The sequence below is a fragment of the Elgaria multicarinata genome, chromosome 6 (genome assembly GCF_023053635.1).
Source record: "Elgaria multicarinata webbii isolate HBS135686 ecotype San Diego chromosome 6, rElgMul1.1.pri, whole genome shotgun sequence".
Classification (NCBI taxonomy): domain Eukaryota; kingdom Metazoa; phylum Chordata; class Lepidosauria; order Squamata; family Anguidae; genus Elgaria; species Elgaria multicarinata.
Window position 1 is genome coordinate 12,102,524 of NC_086176.1, and position 21,427 is coordinate 12,123,950.

General features: G+C 43.3%; 1 protein-coding gene across 3 annotated transcripts in view; it reads left to right on the forward strand.

Annotated features, from left to right (window-relative positions):
- Nucleotides 1-21,146, forward strand: part of RBPMS (RNA binding protein, mRNA processing factor) — a 105,369-nt gene extending 84,223 nt beyond the window's left edge. The window contains exons 7-8 of one of the 3 annotated variants that reach the window (XM_063129046.1): nucleotides 9,967-10,036; nucleotides 21,081-21,146. In XM_063129046.1, coding sequence (XP_062985116.1) covers nucleotides 9,967-10,029 — 63 coding nt within the window. In that variant the 3' untranslated portion in view covers nucleotides 10,030-10,036; nucleotides 21,081-21,146. Of the gene's footprint in view, nucleotides 1-9,966; nucleotides 10,037-19,084; nucleotides 19,255-21,080 lie in introns of those variants that run through there. The other 2 variants (XM_063129045.1, XM_063129047.1) reach the window with 2 other exon arrangements.
- The last annotated feature ends 281 nt before the right edge of the window (nucleotides 21,147-21,427 follow it).

Sequence of the window (21,427 nt, forward strand, 5' to 3'; positions counted from 1 at the left end):
CCCAGTGAATAAACAGCTGTCTAAGATCTGCGTTCAGGTGCTGGCAACAGTTAGGTTTGTCTTGTTGTCTTTGCCATGCTCTGGTGGAGTCAGAAAATACGATTTGAGAAGTGGCCATAGATCAGTGAGGGGGTGCTTCATATACAAAAGGTACTAGGCTCAATTTCGAGATACAAGTCTCTCAGGAAGCAGTAGGAGTTCAGTTTCATACGTGTATATATTTTATATCCATTTCAGGCTCAGGCTCGGTTCTGGGCTCATCTACAGTTGATGAAGCAGATTGCTTCCTAGTGAGTCAAAGTCCAGCCTCAGTTCTAGGACAGTCAACCTCTTTTTTATGTTAGGTTATATTACGTTATGTGCTTTTAAATTTTTATCTCTGTACTGCTGAATCGCGAAAGCCTTCTGGGACAGTTCACAAAAATTACAAAGCATAATTAAAAAAAAAAACCTTTAACGTACAACATTTAAAACAATTTAAACAGCTAAAAACAGTTACAATGAGATACTGAGACCTGATAAAACAACTGATGTTAAAATCCCAAACTCTTAACCAGGTTTTATACTTATAGTGGAAGTAGTTTGTCCAAGTGTATGTTTCTAAAAGCACACAGCAACTCCCTGTGGTTTAAATTCTATTTTTCTTGTCCACAAGGTAAAAAGTGATGAAACATTGGCTGTGACTTTGTTGTCACAGTGGTGTGTTCCCTGGTGAGGGCTGGCATTGTCTGTGTGTGGCTTTTGGGGGGGTCAAATTCTCTGAGAGCATCTCTACATTAAGGAAAAATAGCTACATCCTTACCAGGTTTTTTTTCCTTGGGTTTTTCCCTGTTCACTACTGGCTCCTTTAGACAGTGAACACATGATTTGCAATTGGAAACTTCCCTTCTGGGCAATGTTCCATAAAGTTCAATGAAAACGGCATCATCTTGTGGCAGAATTAATCCCATGATTATATTAAATACTGCATTATCTCCATTGTTTTTGTTTTTAAAGTGAAATTGTCGGGTAAAAGCTCGAGAGATGTCCCGGAGGTTGATGGCGTCATGTAAAGGACCTGCAAACTTCCATGAGTGACCAATCATGAGTGTGCAACAAATCGCTCATGTTAGAGATGCCCTGAATCAGTGCATCTCAGAGCTGTAGCTTTCTGAAGGAATGGTAGGCCTTGGCAAGGGCTTGTAGCTAAGGGCTTGGTTTCAGAGGCCAGTCCTTTGCTGTTAGGTGCATGAAGCTGTAGTTAATTGGTTGTGTGGTGTGTTTTTATTTCCTGTAGTGGTAATTAAATTTCGTTGAAATCAGCGCCACTATTTTAGTTTTCTTGTTCCTCATAGTTCACTACAGCTTCTTATAAGCTCCTATAAGTTACCATGTGGGGGACAGGATGCTCTTATTGTCAGTGTAACTGAAATTGTTTTTAATAGTATATTTTAATGCTGTGTTTTTAATAATGTTGTATGCAAACTGCTTAGGAATTTTATTATATTAAGCAGTATAGAAGTATTAATGATAAATAAGTAAAACATATAAATGACTTTTCCCTAAGTGGTTCCCACTCCGAAAGCCGATTCTCTTCTCTTGGTTCTATTGCTCGCATAGTTGAAAAGGCAAACTGCATTTTCAACATTGGCTCTTGCTTTCATGGTCTCAGGGACCACTTAAAAGTGAATCCAGGGTTGTCTGGCCCACAATTTTAAGAACCTATAGTATACGAACGGTGAAGCTGGCACGGTATTCTTTGCCAACACCTTGGACAGGCCAATTTCCATCCTGTTTAAGTTAAATGGGCTGCAAGTGGCGACACAGGGCAAGGCTGTAAAACACCAATCCAGGAATAGTGTGAGTGGCCACGGCCGTAGCAGGGGTCACAATGATGAATATTCTCCTTTGACCTTCTCTGGTCAGGCAGTGCTAATGTAACATACAAAGCTGGACTGGAAGAATAGAGCATGATTTGTGGAGGACGTGACTATCAATGGCTACTGGTCAACATAGCAATAATAATAATAATATAATAATAATAATAATAATAATAATAATAATTCTTACCTGCCTCTCCACTTGGATCAAGGCAGGGAACAACAATGAATATAAAATACATTAAAAACTGATTAAAAACATGGCATACATGATTAAAACATCCTTAAAACGTCCTAAAAACTATATGTTACCCCCAGGATCAGGTAATTGCTGCCTCTGGATACGAATTGCTGGGGTAGATGAGCAGGAAAGTGCTGTATTTGTTCCCAGGTCCTGCTTGTGTGAACAGTTGCTGACTAGTTAGGCCCAAGCCACGGCCTTCCCCTCCTCTTAAAAGAAATAAAAGTAACTGCTTGTAAACTTGGGAAAAATAAACGAGCATGTGAACCAGAGCTTGAGGGAAACCGTTTCTGACAGGGAGGAAAAGGAAAATTAGCTTCAAATAGAACACTATCTTTTATTCACGACTGGCAGTGGGGCGGACTGCGAGCACGAGGCTGAAAATAATCCCCCAAAGCTCCACACCTCTCCGGCAAAGTGGGAGGCAAGAATGCCAAGTAATGTATGTTCTGTCACAAGCACTTTTTCTGCTCACTGAACCTTGCTGCTTGGGACTGCTAATGGCCCCTGAGAGCTGGCGTACCCTAGTTAAAAATTAACAAACAAAGGGGGGAAAGTAATTAAATATGGATGGCGGTAATCGCTGAGGAGTACGTCTGGCCCGCACTGCTACACGCTCGAACACTCGCGCCGCGCAGCTCGGTACATCGCGCGAGTTTAGAAGAATTCTGTGGCGAGCATCGCTGGAAGGCTTCCGTGTTAGGCTCTTTGGGGAGTGGCAGGTCTGCTGCTTGCAGGGAGGGGCACATGCAGGGTGGCCCAGACCTCCATACTGCCCAGTGCCACACACCTGTGGCCCAGAACAGAGGAGCGATGGAATGCTGACTGGGCATCATGGATGCAAAAAAATTAGGTTGAGAAGCCTGACGCGTTTCGGCCTGTATTTTTTCTAGGCCTTCCTCAGGGGGTTGTAGTCTGCAGAGTTCTTCTTAACAACAAGATGCCTTTCATGGCCTACAATAAACATAAAAGTACAAAGTACAATAAACTTTGGATTGATTGAATAAAGACTGATCTCTTCCGGCAGGCCTCACTAATAAATCAGTGAAAGACATTTTGTTGTCAAGAACTCTGCAGACTACTTCCTACAAGCCCCTGAGGAAGGCCTGGCAAAAATACAGGCCGAAACGCGTTGGGCTTCTCAACCAAATATTTAAAAAATTAAAAGTTCAGCATTTTGAGAACCCGTTTCTCGCCCCCCCTTTTTTTGCACCTTTCTTGGATGCTTTTATTTATTTATTTATTTTATTAAATTTATATACCGCCCCACAGCCAAAGCTCTCTGGGCGGTTTACAAAAGTTAAAACAGTGAACGTTTCTCCTCCCGTTTTTGCATCGTGGAGGCCAAGCAGGAATTTAAAAGGCAGCTCCTTCTCTGCATCGCCATTGCAAAGGACAAGGGCTCTCCGTGAGGTAGTGCAGGACCCCTATTGATTCCCTTTGTGCTTCTACATATATTCGTAGAAGCCGTTGAGGAGGGGATGTTTTTTGTTTTGTTATTAATTGGAGATTGTTTGGCTGCAAGCAGAGTTCCTGTTGGGCTTGAAATTCTCCCTTTCTTGCCTTTTTCCTCTTTATTTTGCTTTTCCTTCTTGGACTTCTCCGTTTTTAAAGAACTGTGTCTTCTCAAACCTGCCACTTTTATGTCAGTTTCTCTTTTTATTCTTCCTCTTCCTTTCTGCTTTAAACAAACTTAATCCTTCACTGCTGAGCTATTCTAGGAGAGGAAACGAACTCGTCAAGGTTAGAATTTGCAGTTTCTAAACATTTAGCTAATGAGGAATATATATATATTTCTGATTTCCGCAGACCAGGCATATTATGGTACTTGGGCTGTGATTCTCCCCCATCCCAGGTCTACTTGGGTGACAAGAATTCCAGCTGGCTGGCTTCCTACTGATGCTGAGCATGGGGAGGTGGAATTTCCTGGGTAGCAGCTTTAGCACCCATTTTTCACATTCATTTTTGTAGCTAATGGCAACAGGTAAGCTACATCTTGCCTTTACCCTCTAGGAGTGATCAGGTCAGCATTGTAGCTTTCCAAGTTAAATTTGAAGGGAAAAAAACATTAGCTGCTGGACTGATAACATGTCAAGTAGAAGATGTATTCAATAGTTTATATTTGTGCTCAAATGCAAGTGCTCAAATGCAAATGAAGCAGAATCTGCACTAAGGGCCAAATCAGAAATATGCCAGAAGACCGCTTGTATTATATAGTTGCTGTTAGGAATAAAGCTACAGATCGTGTGTGCAGGAAAGTTTGGTTTGTTAAACCACTTTAGTCACTCCATGGCTCCAAGATTCATTCAAATAATGGCTCCCACATGTAACAGTAGTTTATGACAGTAGGCAGCAAATTTAGTATAGGCCAACATTTGTCAACCTGGTGCCCCTCAGATGAGTTGGACTACAACTCCCATCATCCCCAGCCAGCATAGGCAAAGTTTACAGCTTTAAAAAAATACTACTTTGTCCTAATTCCTTCAGTCAATGCCTCTGACTCAATTGGAGTCCACTAGGAGAAGAGTCTTTAGTGTGGTGGCCCCTTCTCTTCGGAATTCCCTGCCCCTCGAGGTCAGGCAGGGGCCAACACTATGCTGCTTCTGGTGCCTCCTGAAAACAACTCTTTTCCAGGAAGCATTCCTCAATTGACCAGCCACCACTTTTATTGGTATTCTGTTTTAAATTGAAAATACATTCATTGGCTGTTTTATTCCTTTTATCTTTTTACTGTTTCATTTCTATGTTCACCACTCTGGAATCTATTTTAGATATGGAGTGGTATATAAATATTGTAAAATAAATACATAAATAAATAAGCTCAATAACATATTTTGGGGGCTAGGTCAAAGCCAGTTTTGGCAAAGCTCCTATTCAAGAGCATTGGGCTGCAGTCAGTGGTTGTTGATAGGGCAGGCCATGTATCACTAATCCCAGTGTTGGAAAGGTCACGTTTAAATGTGTTGTGTGTTGTCTTCTAGTACTCCAAGCCACTGAATCCTAAATTGATTTAGCAGTTGTAGGATGCATCCAGCAGAAGATGGGAGAGCTGAACTCAACAAAGAGGTACTCTCTGTATTGTGAAGGTTTTGAGTTTAGAGCACAACAGCTTTGTGTATGCTGAACCTGCTAGTATGCCTGGATTAGCAGCAGTTGGCGTCCTGCATGTGTGAATTGCCAAAGACTACCATTCTCATTCAGTGCACCAGTAATCCTCCCAAAACACTTACACATTGTCCTCTTCCATAAAACCATTGGCAAGGCAAAGGGGACAGCTAATTTTTTTTAATAATAAAGGGCTTTAATTTATAGTTTAATTAAATCTTGGCTGATGAATTAAGGAGGGCCAGTTTTGTTATTGGTCTGCAAGTTAAAAGGGACAGTTGTCAGAGTTTTTTAAAGTGTGTTGGATTGGTGTGTTACTGTAAGGAGAAAATATTATCTTTCCTTTTTACAGATGTTGATAGCTGTTACTGGTTATCCCTTAGTATTTCAAATACACTTATATTGAAGTTTGTTTCAGTTTATTTGACTGATAAATCAGTTAAAAGGCAAATTCTTATTTTAACTGGTTTACAGCCCTAGAAATTGAGTTTGTGTTTGTCCATACCTATCAGTGAACTGTTGAAGCAAACGGAGACTTGTCTGAGACTCCAGAAAACTTTGAGGGTGCAATCCAGCCAAAGTTAGTGACGACTAAGGCGGTTGCTAGACGAGGCGTTAGCGCAATGTGAGGCCCGGTTTCCCTCCTGTGCATCCAGATGACGCACAGGGGAATCTGGGGTCAGGCCGCGCTAAAACCTCCCTTAAACCGGCATAAGCGAATTCGCCTGAGGCCGGGGCTGCAGAACGTCTAGCAGGGTCTGTGGCTTTTTGCGGCTGCTCGCTTACTCGCGAGTAGCCGGGAGAAGCCACGGACTGGGCACAGTGCTCATACGAGCGCTGTGCCCATCGGGCCAGGGGGGATTCCAGGGGGGGAGATAGGGGCCGCGGGGGAAGGCCGGACCCGGCAGGAGAGGGGGGAGAAGAGCGGGCATCGGGGATGGCAAGGGGGCGGGAGAAGAAGAGCAGGGGATAGGGCATCGGGGATGGCAAGGGGGCGGGAGAAGAAGAGCGGGGGACAGGGCATCGGGGATGGGGGGAGGGCGAGCAGGCAGGGGGGCATCAGGAATTGTGGGGGGGATCAGGGGCAGGGGGAGCGGGGGGGCTTTATTTTTTTTAAAAAAACCCACTTACCTTCTCCGGCGGCTCTCCAGCGCACATGGACCCTTTAACTAAAAAAAAAATGGCCGACGCCACGGGGCTTCCCTTTGCCCCTTCGCGTCTTACGTGTAGAAGCCGGAGATGGCGCGCGCTAGTTCTAGCACACCGTCGCCCCTCCTCCCTGCCGGCTTATCCGGCAGGTCTAGCAAGGCCCTAATTCTCACTGAAAACAATAGAATTGGACTTAGTTGTGACTAATGTGTGCTGGATTGTAGCTTGAATCTTTTGTCTTTATTGAGCGTATCAGGCAGGCAGACTCAGGGCAGGTATCACCAGTGGAACTTAAACATTGAATCTTCTATCACTTGGGAGAATTATGCTAACATGAAGTGGCAATCCAGTCCATAACTACATGAGTTGAATATAGATGTTCTACAGTTCGATGGCTATGGTTTTGGCTTTGAGTACATACTTTGCTTGCAAAAGCTCTCTGTTTCGATTTTTCACATCTTCAATTAAAGGGATTTCAGGACCAAACTACATGTGACATGGGAAATCTGTGATTTGTCTCCCAATGTCTGGTGCAAGAGTTTGAACTGGATTATTGGAGGGGTTAATCCAATCCTTCCTGTGCCATTTCACTGATTTAAACAGGCACACACACACACACACGCTATTAGCTGCAGTGGAGGGGGGGGGGAAGTCAGGTACATTGTATTACACAGTGAATGCATGACCTCATTCCAGGCTAAGTACAGAATAGGTCACTATGACAGTTTTAAAACATGAAGCATACCTGTGCTGTGACCCACATAAATTAGTTGATGGCATTGATTCCATTGATTCCGGTGGATTAAAGTAAAGTTGCAATTTAAAATGGGCTATCCTGGAGAATGATCATCACAAGAAATCATCTTCAAGAAACATTCTCTGATCTTAATTGTTTAACATTTTAATCTTGCTATACCATAGTTGTGTGCCAGTGTTAATCATTACAAAGTAGTGCTTATTAGGGCCAAACATTTAATACATTAATGGGATTTGAACTGGTGGTGACAAACCAGAAAAAGGAACTTGGTATCCTTGTGGATAATACATTGACCCAGTTTGTACATAACAGAAATTCTGTTTAATCCAGGAATCACTATGGCTGAGGGGGAGCAAGCAAACATACTACCTCCCACGTGTCAGTCAGTTCCACTTTCAGATAACAACCCAGTAATACATCTGAACATGGAACTCTCGGTGGTTGAGGGGTTAAACAACCCACAATTAATCCAGGAATTGCCCATGGCTTGCTATACTGGCTGGAGGATTATGGGAGTTTTAGTCCAACATATTTGGAGGGCACAAGCTTGGGGAAGGCTGGACTACCTAAGTTCTCCTTGGAAAGTTCTCCTTACATCCAGTCTCCCTCTGGAGCGATGCCCTCTCCTCCTCCTCTCCTCCAGGTCCAGAACCAGCACTACTCCTTTTGTAATGGCCTGATGGACCCAGAGCCACAATACTGTGTGTGGTCAAGGGGTAGGTGTCTCATGTTTATGTTTCTTCTATGTACTTCTGCAGTGAAAATGAGTGGGAAAGCGTCAGCTGATGACTTGGGAGGCTCCGTTTCTGTTCTGTGTGCCCTTTAAGGCTCTGTACCCCTAAAGCGTGAATAAGACAAGCACATGTTTGAAAACACTTGTGTCGGGCAGTTACATTCACCAGAGAGCCAAGACTCGCCGCGGTTCCCTGTTGAATCTACACTCCGTGGCAGGGGGTTGCGTGGAACAGCTCTGAGGCATTATGGGAGTTACTTGAGGTCTGTACAATCTCTTGGCCAGACATTTTGGGGATAAGTTTACAACAAAGGAGCAAAACCTCTTTTTCTTCAATTAATTTGTAGGCATGGAGTTTTCCCCTCTAGGGAACGAAGTCTGATGCTGTTTTTTCTAAACCTGTCCTGGTTTGCTGAGCAGTAAAAGGGTGTAGCTACTGCCACTCAAAGATCAGTTTTTAAATTACTTTGTTTTTCTGGTCACTCGTTGCATCTTTCTGCTGGCCTCGGGGTGCTCTGCTTGCCTGCTCCTTTGAGGGCCCATCAGAAGCAACGTCTTCGTAAATCAATAAAGAAGGATGTGTGTGGTGGTGGTGAGGTGACGGCACTACGTCGTACTCTTTCTTTGGTTGCCGGACGAAGAAAGGGGTGGGGTGGAGACAGTCTGGAAGGGCCGCCGTGTTCAGGATCAGTTGCTGGGAACTCTTTCCCTAGTCATGTGTGCCTGGCGTCATCATGACTGTCTTTGAGGCCCCACATGAATCCATGCTCTTCACCAGAGCTTTTAATGGCGCTCAAGATCCTTGTTGTGCTCTGCTTCTTTATCTGTCTGTGGGGGGTGAGACGACAACATCTGCTTGGCTGTTTTCCTGGCGTTTTAAAATTAGCTGGGTTGGATTTTGTTAGTTTTGTAAGTTGTCCAGAATGCTTTTCAAGTTGAAAGGCGGGATAGAAACATCTCGAGTGTTCATTTGCTGTTCATTATTATATTTACATAGGACCCATATGTTTATAGCTTTTAGAAATTAACCCTCTATACAAGTGTGTTTGAAATTAGATACCTAACCACAATGTGACTTTGAATTCAGTAATGGCTGCATCCTTCAGAGCAAGAAATGATTACTTTCACATTAGTTAGAAAAAGAGGAGATGGAAGGGGCACGGCTGAGAGAGAACTCCTTCCTGGGGTGAACTGTCCAGTGATCGATTCCATGCAAATTGCATATGCAGGACTGCTCTTGAAGTTCTGAAATTCAGTCATCGTGAATGTCTCCATCACTTAGAGAGCAGTGACCTCCAGGTTAAGTAGAGCTGATCGTAGTTCACTGAAAAAACAAGTAGGGTGTTATCATCTGTTTTAGAACGGATTCTCTGGTGAAGTCTCGCTGTTTTTTAAAAGTAAAACCTTAAAAGGGCCTCTGTGTTTACTGAGGCGATGCATGAAGTGAGTTCTGTACAGCATAGTATGTTGGCAGAAATTCTTGCAAAAACCGTCCATGTCAGGTGAGACCATGCATCTGCCTCTTAGGTGATGGGAGTGGGGTAGGAACTAGAATAAGTAGAAAAACAATAAACAGTGCTGAAGGTTCCCCCCCCCCCCACACACACACCCATAGGAGAAGTTCTACTCTTTAAAGTACTTGTTTCTGCCATTTTCCTCCCCATTCCAGGTATGCCTGATTGCTCTGCTGAACTTTGAAATAGTGACTCTATCAGCTCCTCAACCTGGTGCCCCCTAGATGTTTTGTACGACAACAGATGTGTTGTAGTCCAACATACTGGCCCAGCACTGGGTTCTGTTTTAAGACGTTTATTTACTGGCTCATTGTTACTACTGATTTTTTAAATTTTGTTTTTAAGTACTGCTTTGTTGTTGTGCCTGTTGTTTGATTGTTAACTTCATTGCTTTGTCAGCTGCCTTGAGGCACCTGCAAGAAGGTGGGATATACATTTCAAAAATATAGAAATGCATAAATATATACAAATTATAAACAGGGTTCATCTTGCGGTTTGGAATTAGAAGGTGAGTCCTGGTCTGAAAAGATTGAAGACCATGATGGTTCTCAAGGATTTTGGCATTTTCAGATTCTTGTCTCTCACGTTTGGTTTTCTGTCATTTTCAGATGCGCTGGCTCCCTCCCTCAGAGGCTACTTCTCAGGGTTGGAAGTCCCGTCAGTTCTGCTGAATACTGTGTAAGTGGATGGGAAATAAACTGCTCTAGATTATCACTAGGGGGAGTGCGAAGGCTGCTGTTGCTTCTCTTTTCTGCTTCATGTTTGGGATTGATGTAAGCAAGGCCTGGGACTACTTCCATCCTCTGCTTCTCTTGTAGTCGAGGTTAGTTTTTCCAAACTAGTTGCTAAACATTGTCTTCTCCTACCCAGCCCCACCATCTCCTTTCTGAGAGAAACTAACTTCCAACTCTCTACCAGGAAAGAGTTCTGTAGTCCTTCTTCACTCAGTGCACAGTTATGGAATTCACTACCACAAGATGTGGGGATGGCCACCAATTTGGATGGGTTTAAAAAGGGGTTGGATAAATTCCTGGAGAAGGTTATCAACGGCTACTAGTCCTGATGGCTATGTGTTATCTCCAATATCAGAGCCAGTAAGCCTATATACACCAGTTGCTGGGGAACATGGGTGGGAGGCTGCTGTTGCACTGTGTCCTACTTGTTGGTCCCTGATCAACTGTTGGTTGGCCCCTGTGTGAACAGAGTGCTGGACTAGATGGACCCTCAGTCTGATCCAGCAGGGCTCTTCTTATGTTCCTAAGTTGCAAACCTTTCAGAAAATATGTACTTAAAATAAGCAGTGTCGAGGCGATGTATTACTGCCTTGTTATTAGAGCTTTAGTGCCTTTTCAAAACTGGCAAGTGTAAGGAAGTAGAACTCTTCGTCTTTTTAGCAAACACAGATAACAGATCTATTTTTTTCAAATCTAACATACTTCAACCTATTCGGGTTGGTAGAATAAACTTTAATTCAAAACACAGGTGGTTTTGTGTTGATAATGGCTGCTTTGCAACGTTGTGGAGCAGCCAAAGCTTGTCACAAAAATAAAATTGTCTGTATGTTCTCAGTGTTGCAAATCCAGGAGGGTAAGATCCAGTTCCAGCTGGCTGTGGGGAGTGTGAAACTGCCATCCTAAGGATCCTTCTGCTAACGGGAACTTGGAAATGTATCCCAGGTTGCATTAGCATGTATTTGCACGGCTCATCATTTGGGCTTCCAGCCTACTCGCTCTCCATGATTTGGCAGCTTTAAAGCTCCATCCGACGAGCGTTTTATTGCACGCTCATTACTGGGCACTCACAGAGTTTGCTCAGGTCTCTCCCGTGGTGTTGTCTGCCTCGTGTGCGCCTTCCGCCCCTTCTGGCCTTCCTCTTGCAACTAAAAAGCCCCTCTTTAAGTCTGATTTTTTTAAAACTTGGAATTGCTGCTCTCTCCTGCTGTGTACAGGAGAAGCAGCACCATTAGAACTGTGTACTTCCTCTTTTTTGAAAGAGGAAGTAACTTGAGGAAGGAAAACACGGGCTGAGAAGGGAAGGTAGGGAGCGTGTTAACCCCCAGTGTGATGGAGCTATTAGTCTGGTAGCCCCATGGCTCTGCACTGTGGATGGGGCCAGGGTGTCAGGTATAATCTCCACATCTGGAGGGAGATGTGTTTCCTTCCGTTCTCAGGAGCTGTGCTGTGCTACGCCGATGTATTTGGGCTTTGGTGGACATGAGACCTACCCAGTGCCTTTGCCATGCAGGGCCTTGGCTACGTTTGGGGGCTCACTGCTCCTGAAATGAAAGATAGAGCAATTAAAGCATGTGTATGGTATATGTTTTCAAAATCTGTTTTCAAGTTATGAGCCCTTCCACCCTAAATCCTGGGAATTTGTTTTGTGAGAAGCTACTAAGGAGATTCTTTACGTTGCTGGTTCCGGTCATTTACATTCTTAAATTTCCATGATAATTCGCATGATCACTTTATACCCCCTTTCACTGAGGACTATGAAATAGTTAAACATTTGTTCTAAGGATTTGTTAAACTTAAGTACTTGTTCATGTGAACATGAAACGTCTTCAGGCATTTTAAACTAGATAGAGTTCTTCTCAGAATATCTCTTGGGTGTTCAAGTTTCTCCCCATGGGGAGAAAATAACTGAAGAACAGGACTCTATTTTATTTATTTATTTATTGCATTTCTATACCGCCCAAGAGCCGAAGCTCTAGCTTATTCAACCTTAAACTCTACCTTATTCAGCTATTTATATTTATACCCAATCAGTCTGATGAATGGAGGGTGGGGTGGGGTGGGGATGTGTCAGCTGACAGGAGTAACTGTTAAAATTAAATCCTGACACCATAAATCATTAAAATAAAAGATTGTTAGCACCTAGCCAGCAGTTCTAAAATCTACAGCCATCAGACGGTTTTAAAAACGTTGTAAATACAAGAAGTTTTGACTTCGCTGCATAGAAATCTGTAGTGAACTGGCCAAACAGGCCTGTCTAGGAAGGGTTTTCCTCAAGGTGTCACAACCCAAAAGGCCCTGTTCCTTGTTATAGTTGTCTATCTTGCCTTAGGTAGCAGCTTCTCTTAACAGAGCCTCATTTGAAGGTTGAATTTAAATATGAGGCTCAGAAGATTAAAATATGAGATAACCCATCACCTTACCTCCATTCTTTTCGGGGAGTAAATAATGCCTTCACAGTAGAGCCCACTTTGTTACTTTTCCCTGTGGTATGTTGGGGAGAGGTTATGTGCCAGAGCCCAAGACCCAGACCGCTTGAGAATTCTCTTCATCGTTGGAACTGGCCCAAAGTCTGACTGGATAGTTCAGTGTGTGGTAAAACTACCTAAGGTTCATGTTGCATAAACTACCAACAGCTCTATTGACCCTCTGAAAAGAGAAACAACGAATATGCAGCCTCTTGCTGCGTTTCTCCAAAGCTAAAAGGAGCTATACAGCCATCATCTTCCCTGCCTACTTTTGTCATTTTTAGCCAAATAAATCTGTTTTTAAAAATTAACGAAAACTTCACTGACCGCATGTCAAGGTTGGAGAGTTGTAAATCAAGCACACGCACGGGTTTATTAAAGGGCAAGGATTGTGAGGATGAAAGGGCAGGTCATAATACTGCAGAGGAAGCCAGTAAGGACTGAGGCTGTGTGGCTGCACAGATTGGAAAGAAGAATGGAGTTTGTCCCCTGCAGAATTGAATGTTGATCCTGGTCCCAGGAGGCCAGGTAGAACTTCAAGCCCCGTGCTTCTGATTACTCTAGGCAGTAATTTTCAAGTTTTCTATGGACAAGGGGACCTTTTTCATATCAGCCGACCTGCCCTGAAGCCCCTGTGCATTGCAGGGGATTCTGGAGCATGTACTAAGGTTCACACTCAGTTCCAGCCAGGATGTTCTCCAGCTATACCTGTTGGACTTCATCATTGCACTGTGCGGACTGCATGCCCCCTAGAACATTCCCGTACTCTCTGGTTGCAAAAGTTGATGAGTGGAGGGCAATGTGTTGTTCAGGAACAACCATGCATACTGAAAGTGAGGTTGGGTGCTGAGGTATCATGGCTGTGCAATCAGAATGGAGCTATTACGAAACAAGAGGGAGGTGTCGGCAAGCTTGCAGCAATAGAATAAAAATTAGGGGGGAATCCCAATGGTGGTGAAAAAGCCCCCCCCTTCACCTAATGAGGACTAAGCATACTCAGTAAACACACAAATATGGTCTGTGGCAAGTGAGAAATGGATAATGGGTGGGAGGAGGAATGGAGTGGGGCATGACTGGCTGGGTTGAACACTGTGAACAGGAAGACATGATGCTGCCATATTTTCTTGCAGATCCTATTTGTCATGCACTATTACCAATTTCCTCATTGAGGAGCCCCTGATAAGCTTCTAAGAAGCCCCAAGATTCTCCAGAAGAGTTTTAAGAACCAGGTCTCTGGAGCATCTCTTGTGCAGCTTTTGCTTAGCCACAAGCTGAGCGACCAGCAGGGCAGACATTGTCATCTCCGTTGGTGGCTCAGCCTGACCAAATCAGGCTGGCAGGAAAGAATCCTCAGCATCACAGAGGCCCTCTGAGTTCTGGGGCCAAAGAGTGAGAACAAAGTGTGGGAGTGAAGACTTGTCATGTGCGTGAGATGGGTCAGTCTCAATAACTGCTTAATAGGGTTGTTTGAATTTTAAGGATATATGGTGGTAGTTAGCGTGTACGTTGGCACAGATAGAAAATACCTTATTTACATGCAGTATTCTGTTGAGAACAATTAGACAAAGACCAACGTGACCATGATAAAAGCAGGGGTGGAGAAAATCTGCAAAGATCTAGAACTTCTGCAGAGACATTTAACAAAACAACTCACAAAACTTGAACAAGAGTCAACGAAAACAGAAAGACAATGACCTTGGTTCCCAATTGCAGAGGGAAAGTCAGGACAGACAGGATGATGATGAAACAGGTCTTACTTCCTGTCCAGACCTCTGCCACTGCTTGACAAAAACAGATTAGCGGAAGGCTCAGCAAGTTGGGCCCTGAGCCCAATTCAGCTGCTAAAGAGGAATGCGCAGGGCATCACAGCCAGCAAGCCTCTTGAGAGGAGGAAGGTCCTTGGCCCGTGATTTCTTGCTCCCATCTCAAAACCTTTCCTATGGCAAAAGGCATGATTTTTCTTTCTATATTGGGTGGAGTGGGGAAGAAGCGAGTGACAAGATGAAACCGCTTGGAATTAGGATACCCTAACCATCAGTGAAGACTAGTTGGCTCCAATGTCAGTGGGGCAGTGCATCCACTCTGGGTTCCTCCAGTCAGGGCTCTAAGGCCTCAAAGCACCTTGGGTAGTTATTTGAGAGTTCTGACTGAAACCCAGAATGGATTCACTGCCCTACTGACATCAGAGCCACCATCCTCCACTGGTAACCATCTCTCAGATAATCCTGCCGGTCAGCTTGGGAGGGCCTCTTCTGTGCCTTGCCCCCATCCAAGTTTCAGTTGGCAGGAGTGTATAAGAGGGCCTCCTCCACAGCTGCATCCACCCTTTGCCCTAGGAGGGCCATAAGACCACCACCTTGGTTGTGCTTTACCACTCTTTGAAAACCTTCCGCCCAGCTCCTCTGACTGGCTGGTTTTGACTGGTTCTCCTTTTCCTCTTTTTTCCTATGACTATGATTTTATTAGCTAGTGTGCCTGTTTTGTTTTATTGGTTGCATGTATTCTGTTAGCTGCCTTGGGGGCGGGGGCGTCCAATGTCTGGACAGAAAAGCAGATTACAAACGTCCGAATGAATGAATGAATGAATGAGGAAAATGAAGAGACAGCCTCAACAGTTTCTTTTTATCCTGCACTTCTTCCAAAGAGTTTACTATGATGTACATAGTCCTTGTACTGCCAACCTTCCCCCCACCCACCCCAGCCTAATTTTCCTTGTCAGGTAAGTTAGGGTGAGAGATCGCAATTGGTTCAAGGCCACCTAATGGCCTACTCATGGCTGAGTAGGAAAGTCCTGTCTCTCCCTGGTACCATTCAGCCTCTGTGTCAGAGTACTACTTCAAAGACAGATTTGACTAAACTGAATCCCAAAAGATGTCTCTACTACTAGGCTTGCATTGCTCCCTTCTAGAATCTCAGATGTGTGATACTTCCTCCTCTTTTTAACCTGATAAACAGAAGCTATAGCATTTGAAGGTAGATTATGCTAATGAAAGTTAATCTTTATGTGCAAAACTTGCAAAGGGGGGGGGGATTTAGTTCCAGCATCTTAAACTTCTGTTAATCCTACATCTAAAATCTACCACAAACTGGAGAGCATGATTATACTGGTTGTGTGCCATGGCAGCCATCACTTTCTATTCCTCTGCACTGGGAATACGGCCACTGCTTTCTAGTCATGGGAAGGTAACTGTTATATTTTGTAGAATTACAATGGTTACCTGATGGAACCCCCATGTTCCTAGCTGCAATACCCCAGCTACAGTATTCCATTGTATTAGGAGTGTTAATCTAGCTGTCATACTATCTTCCATTTTATTCTAAAACTGAGCAGTACCCATCACTTGCCCTCAAGGGATGTTTTGAAATTGCTCAGCTTCAAGGGGTGTGTGATAATTAACATCTACGTTAAAGTGAGCAAAGGTGGTAGCTCTCCAGTTTCAACAACCTTCTTTCCCTACCATCAAATCAGCTGTTTACTCTTTTTTTAGACCTCATTGTGCATGATTAACAGTAGAATATAATGAATTGTGCTGGGTTTTTAAAAATTATTATTATTGCATTTATACCCCACCTTTTTCCCTCCAAGAAACCCAAGGCGGTGTACATAATCCTCTCCATTTTATCCCAACAACCACCCTGTGAGGTGGGTTGGGCTGAGAGTCTGTGACTGGCCCAAAGTCACCCAGTGGGTTTCCATGGCTGAGTGGAGACTAGAACCCGGATCTCCCAACTCCCAGTCCAACACTTTAGCCGCTACACCACACTGGCTCTCCTTTAACACTCAGCAAGTGCCATTTTCCCTATACAGTGATTTTATTTTCTACATCTTAATGTTCATCTGTCATTGTAGAGAAGAGTGAGCATGCCAATAAGTTATTTTCGTACCAGCATAGTTGTGAGAGAGACATGTGTGCAAAAATGAGATTTCAGTACTTGTGGATTCCTCTCCAACCTCCTCCAAAATAAGGAGCGTTTTGACCAGAAGAACTGAGATGCACAGAGAGCCATATTTGGGAACCGTTCCCTTAGCACAGTGGTTCTCAACCTGGGGCACTCCAGATGTGTTGGACTGCATCTCCCAGAATGCCCCAGCCAGCAGAGCTGGCTGGGGCATTCTGGGAGTTGTAGTCCAACACATCTGGAGCGCCCCAGGTTGAGAACCACTGCGCAGCATCCTGGCTGCTTCAATAGCAAAACCACAGTGGAAAAAGAAACGCGCTAATGTACATTATGCGCCCTATTGTTCCGTATGAACCTTGAGGGATAGAGAAAGTAATAAGATTTTCTTTTAAGTGCTGAGACCAAGAGTTGGATTATTTGCATGTAGAGTTAGTACACGAGCGGCCTGCTTACCTAGCCATGGAACATTTCTGTGGGCAAGCGCTACTTCTGACTGCTGCCACATCTGTTCCTACTCATTTGACTCACAGGGTCTGGCTAGGAGGATAAAATGCTCCACCTCAGTGGTGCCCAGCAGTTGGAGAAATAGGAGTACAATTCATAGTTGACCAATAATGGCACAATTTAGCTTACATTCAGCATTTTTGCTGATTTAAAATGTAATTTCAGCTTTCCCATTGAAACACAAGGAATGTTAACACCCTTAATTTCGGCTGGAATATTCCGACTTTTGTTTCATACAATAGCTAGAAGAGTTAAAGCAGTACAGAATTACCCACAAGTTGAGACAGTGCACACTGTCCCCTCTCAGATGCTGTAGGCCATCTTTGTGTCTGCACTCCGGTTCACTGTGGGACTCAACAAGTTACCTGTCCTAGCCTAGAAGGTCTTAAATGGAAAGATTAGCCATTGATAAACCTCTTCTCTATGGATTTGCCAAATGGGATTTCCTCCAGAGGCAAAATGCTTCAGAAATCCTACTGTTGCAAGTGGGAAGCAACAGAGGAAGAACCCTGGCCTTGCAGGCCGCCTAGAAGCATCTAGTTGGCCACTGTTGGAAACAATAGACAAGGGCTGGGGGTCGTGGGGGGGGGGGGAGCAGTGATGTGGGGTAGAATTGTTTCTAATGCTTTGTTTTCCATGGGATTTTTTCCCCATTTCACCAGTTCATTGGTAACTATGAATGGGTGGCAATTGTAAATACAGTATTACGCAAGCGGGAGGTTCAGGTTGTAGAAGAGTAGTTGTCAACATACCATGCACAGTTCTTCAGTTGCTGACATAGTATGTCATTAGTTTTCAGTACCTTTTTAAAATTAAATTTAAACAAGATAAGGGAAGTACCCACGATCGTCTTTAATTTTTTACAAGTATTTTTACATAATATAACATTCAAATCATATCAACTGTGCTTTCAGGTCAAATATGTGTGTGTACTTGGACACAGGGTACTTTTTTTTTAAAAAAAAAAAGCGTTTACACAAGTAAAATAACCATGCCAAATTTGATCACTCTGTAGGGCATAAGAAAATTTTCCAATGCAAATAACCCTGTACAAATTTTCTGGAACACCTACATCACTGTGTCTCTGGGCTGTTGTCAGATGAGTGAAAAGAGGCTTCTAATTATTTTTATTACCATCGTCATTATTAAACAGATCAGGAGCATCAACTTCTGAAAATGGGAAGGGTTCTTAAAACAATACTTACAGGGGTTCAGCATAATTGGGACTTTGGTAGCTCGTGAGTGTTCTCACCCTCATCCCTTGGCTGAACTGTTGCTACTACTGCATCCTTGGCATACATGGTGCTCTTGAAGCTTGAATAAGCGGGAAGACTGCTAAGGAGGTGATGTTAGCCAAGAAGAGAACAAGGGAGGGAAAGCCCCAAAAGCAAAAGGGCAAAGTCTGCACACTCTTCAAAGCTACTGTCAAGAACCAGGGCTCAGTACAGTTTCATCCTGAAATTATAACACCTCTCACATGGACCCAGGTCAAACCAATGCTTCTATTCCTGGCACGCAATTACTTCAGCTACAGTTAACTTGCAGCAGATTTTTGTGTTGAGCTTGTGAGATGTCTTCAATCTCATGCATGAGATTTCTCCTATATGGAGATAATCTCCACGTAACACATACGTTGGTCAAATATGAAGCATTGTGTGAAGACTTCATTTTACTGTGGATACCTAGATTGGGCAGCTTCTGGTTTTATCACTTGTCTATTCAGTGTACTCAAAGAAAAGAAACTATGAATTTTTGTAAGTTACAATGTAGAGATCTCCAAGTTAAGAAAAATGTCATGTATTAAAGTAGCTCTTACTGGATGGCCTTGGGTTATTCACTATCTCTTGCTTTCAGGTATGGGGAATAATGCTGGCATATAAATACAAATGTAAAACTTGTTGCAAATATTAGTTAATTGTGATTTAAACTTTATAGACTTTTCAGAGGAAGATCATGGTGGTATTTCTGACAACCTGTCTCTTGTTGGGCACCTACCTTGTTGCCAGTTGAAAGAGATTTCATATCCACCCTTAATAGCCTTGGAGGTGGTCCTTGTCATATTACCCGTTACATTTGAAAGAAGCTTTAGAGTTTCTGATGGTGCGTGTATCTTCCTGTCACAGGTACCAGGTGTGTGATGGCGGCTACAATCTGTCTTGTGGGTATTAATGCATTCTTCCTAAGTCGCTACTGGTATCTTACCTTCATCTTCAAAGTTACAGTGTGGTGGGTAAGTCAAGGCCCAGTCATGAAAATAACCTTTAATTTGGATGAGCTGAACAGTCTTAATAGCTAAGTATTAATTACTATTAATACTATTTTCTATTTTTCAATGGGGAGCGGTATATATTCTAAATAAATAAATAATAAATAAGTAGTGTAAACAAAGGGCAGTATCCTATACTGCTGCTGCACACCCACTTTTTCCATTGTAGGAGCCAAAGCTAGCACAGTGGTTTGTAAAGCAAGCCCTGAAATGAGCAGAAATGCTCATTTCCATAACAGGACACTTCTGTAGGCCTGCCCCTTTCAGGAAACAAACATTTTTGCTTGTTTCCAGTTCCTTTACCAAGCAGTAACTCCACGTAGTACTAACAACGGGTCTCACTGGCCTGTGAGCAAGATCAGATACTGCTCCATGGCCTTGGACCCTCCCCTTTTTTTGTCATGATTGTTGCTCCAGAGCCACTGCTGAGTAATGTGGTTTCTATGCATTTTTCTTAGCAGAAATTAAACTGGCGATGCTAGTCAGAAACACCTTGCACGGAGACATTTTGCCAGAGGCACTGTGCACCACCAGTTTACTGCTATTGGGTTATTAATATATAGCATAGCTTCTGAAGGCCTTTGTTAGCTCTGCAAGTGCTTGTGCAAGGTTTGGCTGCATTAAGAACTTCGCTTGGTTTAGTGCCTGAGCTGAAACCTATTGAATTAGCAAACTGCTAACGCCTGATGTAACTTTTTGTTTTAGAATTGTTTAGATGCATACCTCTCACTGCCAAGGCACATATTCAGACATTCCCCCAAGAAGCCCATGTATACAGTGATTGTCCTGGCAGTGAAACAGGAATGCATTAAGTCACTACTTAAAAGCAGCACTGATGGGCATTTTAAAGCCATAGATTGTAGAAACTCATAATACCTGAACAACCCTCCGTCTAGGTGCTACTGAATGCTTGGTTTTACTGCACTAATTCAGAAGAGCAGCAAATGTACATGGTAAAACAGAACAAATTTTAAAACTGTTTAGAGAGACAATTGCCTGTTGTTGTTGTGGATTGGTTTGAATAGTTCCATTCTTGTCTTGGGCGCTTCATAGCCTTTTAAAAATTCTGCTGTGTTAAAAAAAATGACTGTATCAAGCATAACCCAGTTTTTCACTAGTTTTCCTTTTAGTTGTTAGTTCCCCAGAGGCCTCCGTTGGCTGCTGCTGAAAATACGATGCTGGCCTAGATGGAGGCTTGATTTAATTCAGCAGGATTCTGTTTATGTTCCTCATGACAATCTGCAGGGGTCAGAAGCAAAACGAGCAAAGCCACAGAGCGACGCTTCCCCTTTCACTTCATCTCTTGTATTCATTCTTTTGATTGCAGTACCGAACACAGCTGCATTTGTGTGCAGAAGTTGTAATGTAATTTGGAAGCCTTTCAAAGTCCCTTAAGGAAAGGGAATGGTTTGCAAAGAACAGGCAAATCTAAACAGAGGCTCACAGGACAACAAAGTTTAAAAATCCCTGACATGAGCTAAACAATATACATAGCTTAATCCCTCCTGTATTCTGTTGTGCTCTATGCTCACACATTGTTCTTTGGCTTTTAAAGGTTCTTTTCTAGACTTAGAGATGGCCTAGAACAGGGATGTCATGTATTGGTTGCCCAGATTCTGAGGTGGGCAGAATGAGGTGGGTCACACCACTTTTCACTGTCTTACCTGATTTAGCAAGGTTCTTGGCTATGTTCGCATGGAGGACCCTGTGCCTTATGCTTGACACCCCTGGGCTAGGGGGTTAATTTGCTGTGTTTTGACAGACCTACATCCAGAGGTATTCCAGTCTCTCCCCATTCCAAAAGCTGGATAGGTTCCCCCGCCCCTAATGGATGTATCTTCTTTTTCTTACAGGCTTGAAAAACCTCACACAAGCTTGGATTCCTTCAAGACTTTGCCACAGCCTCTATCACACATCTGTTCCTTAGAAATAAAAAAAAAAATATTGAGTAGTAATAATGCGTTCCTCTTCTACACTGTATAAAATTTTAAGGAAGAGTGCAAATTCTAAAAAGCATGAGTGAACATCTGGTTTGAAAAGGTATTTTCAAGCAAAGCAAGAGATAGAACAAGTATTTTTATACCAAACATTGTAAGTAGAAGGATCTTACGCTGGGTTGGATCGCTGATTATGTGCTTGACTTTTGAATGCCTCTAATTAAGGTATCTCTTTTCCCTTATCCTTTTAAGCTGCATGTTCA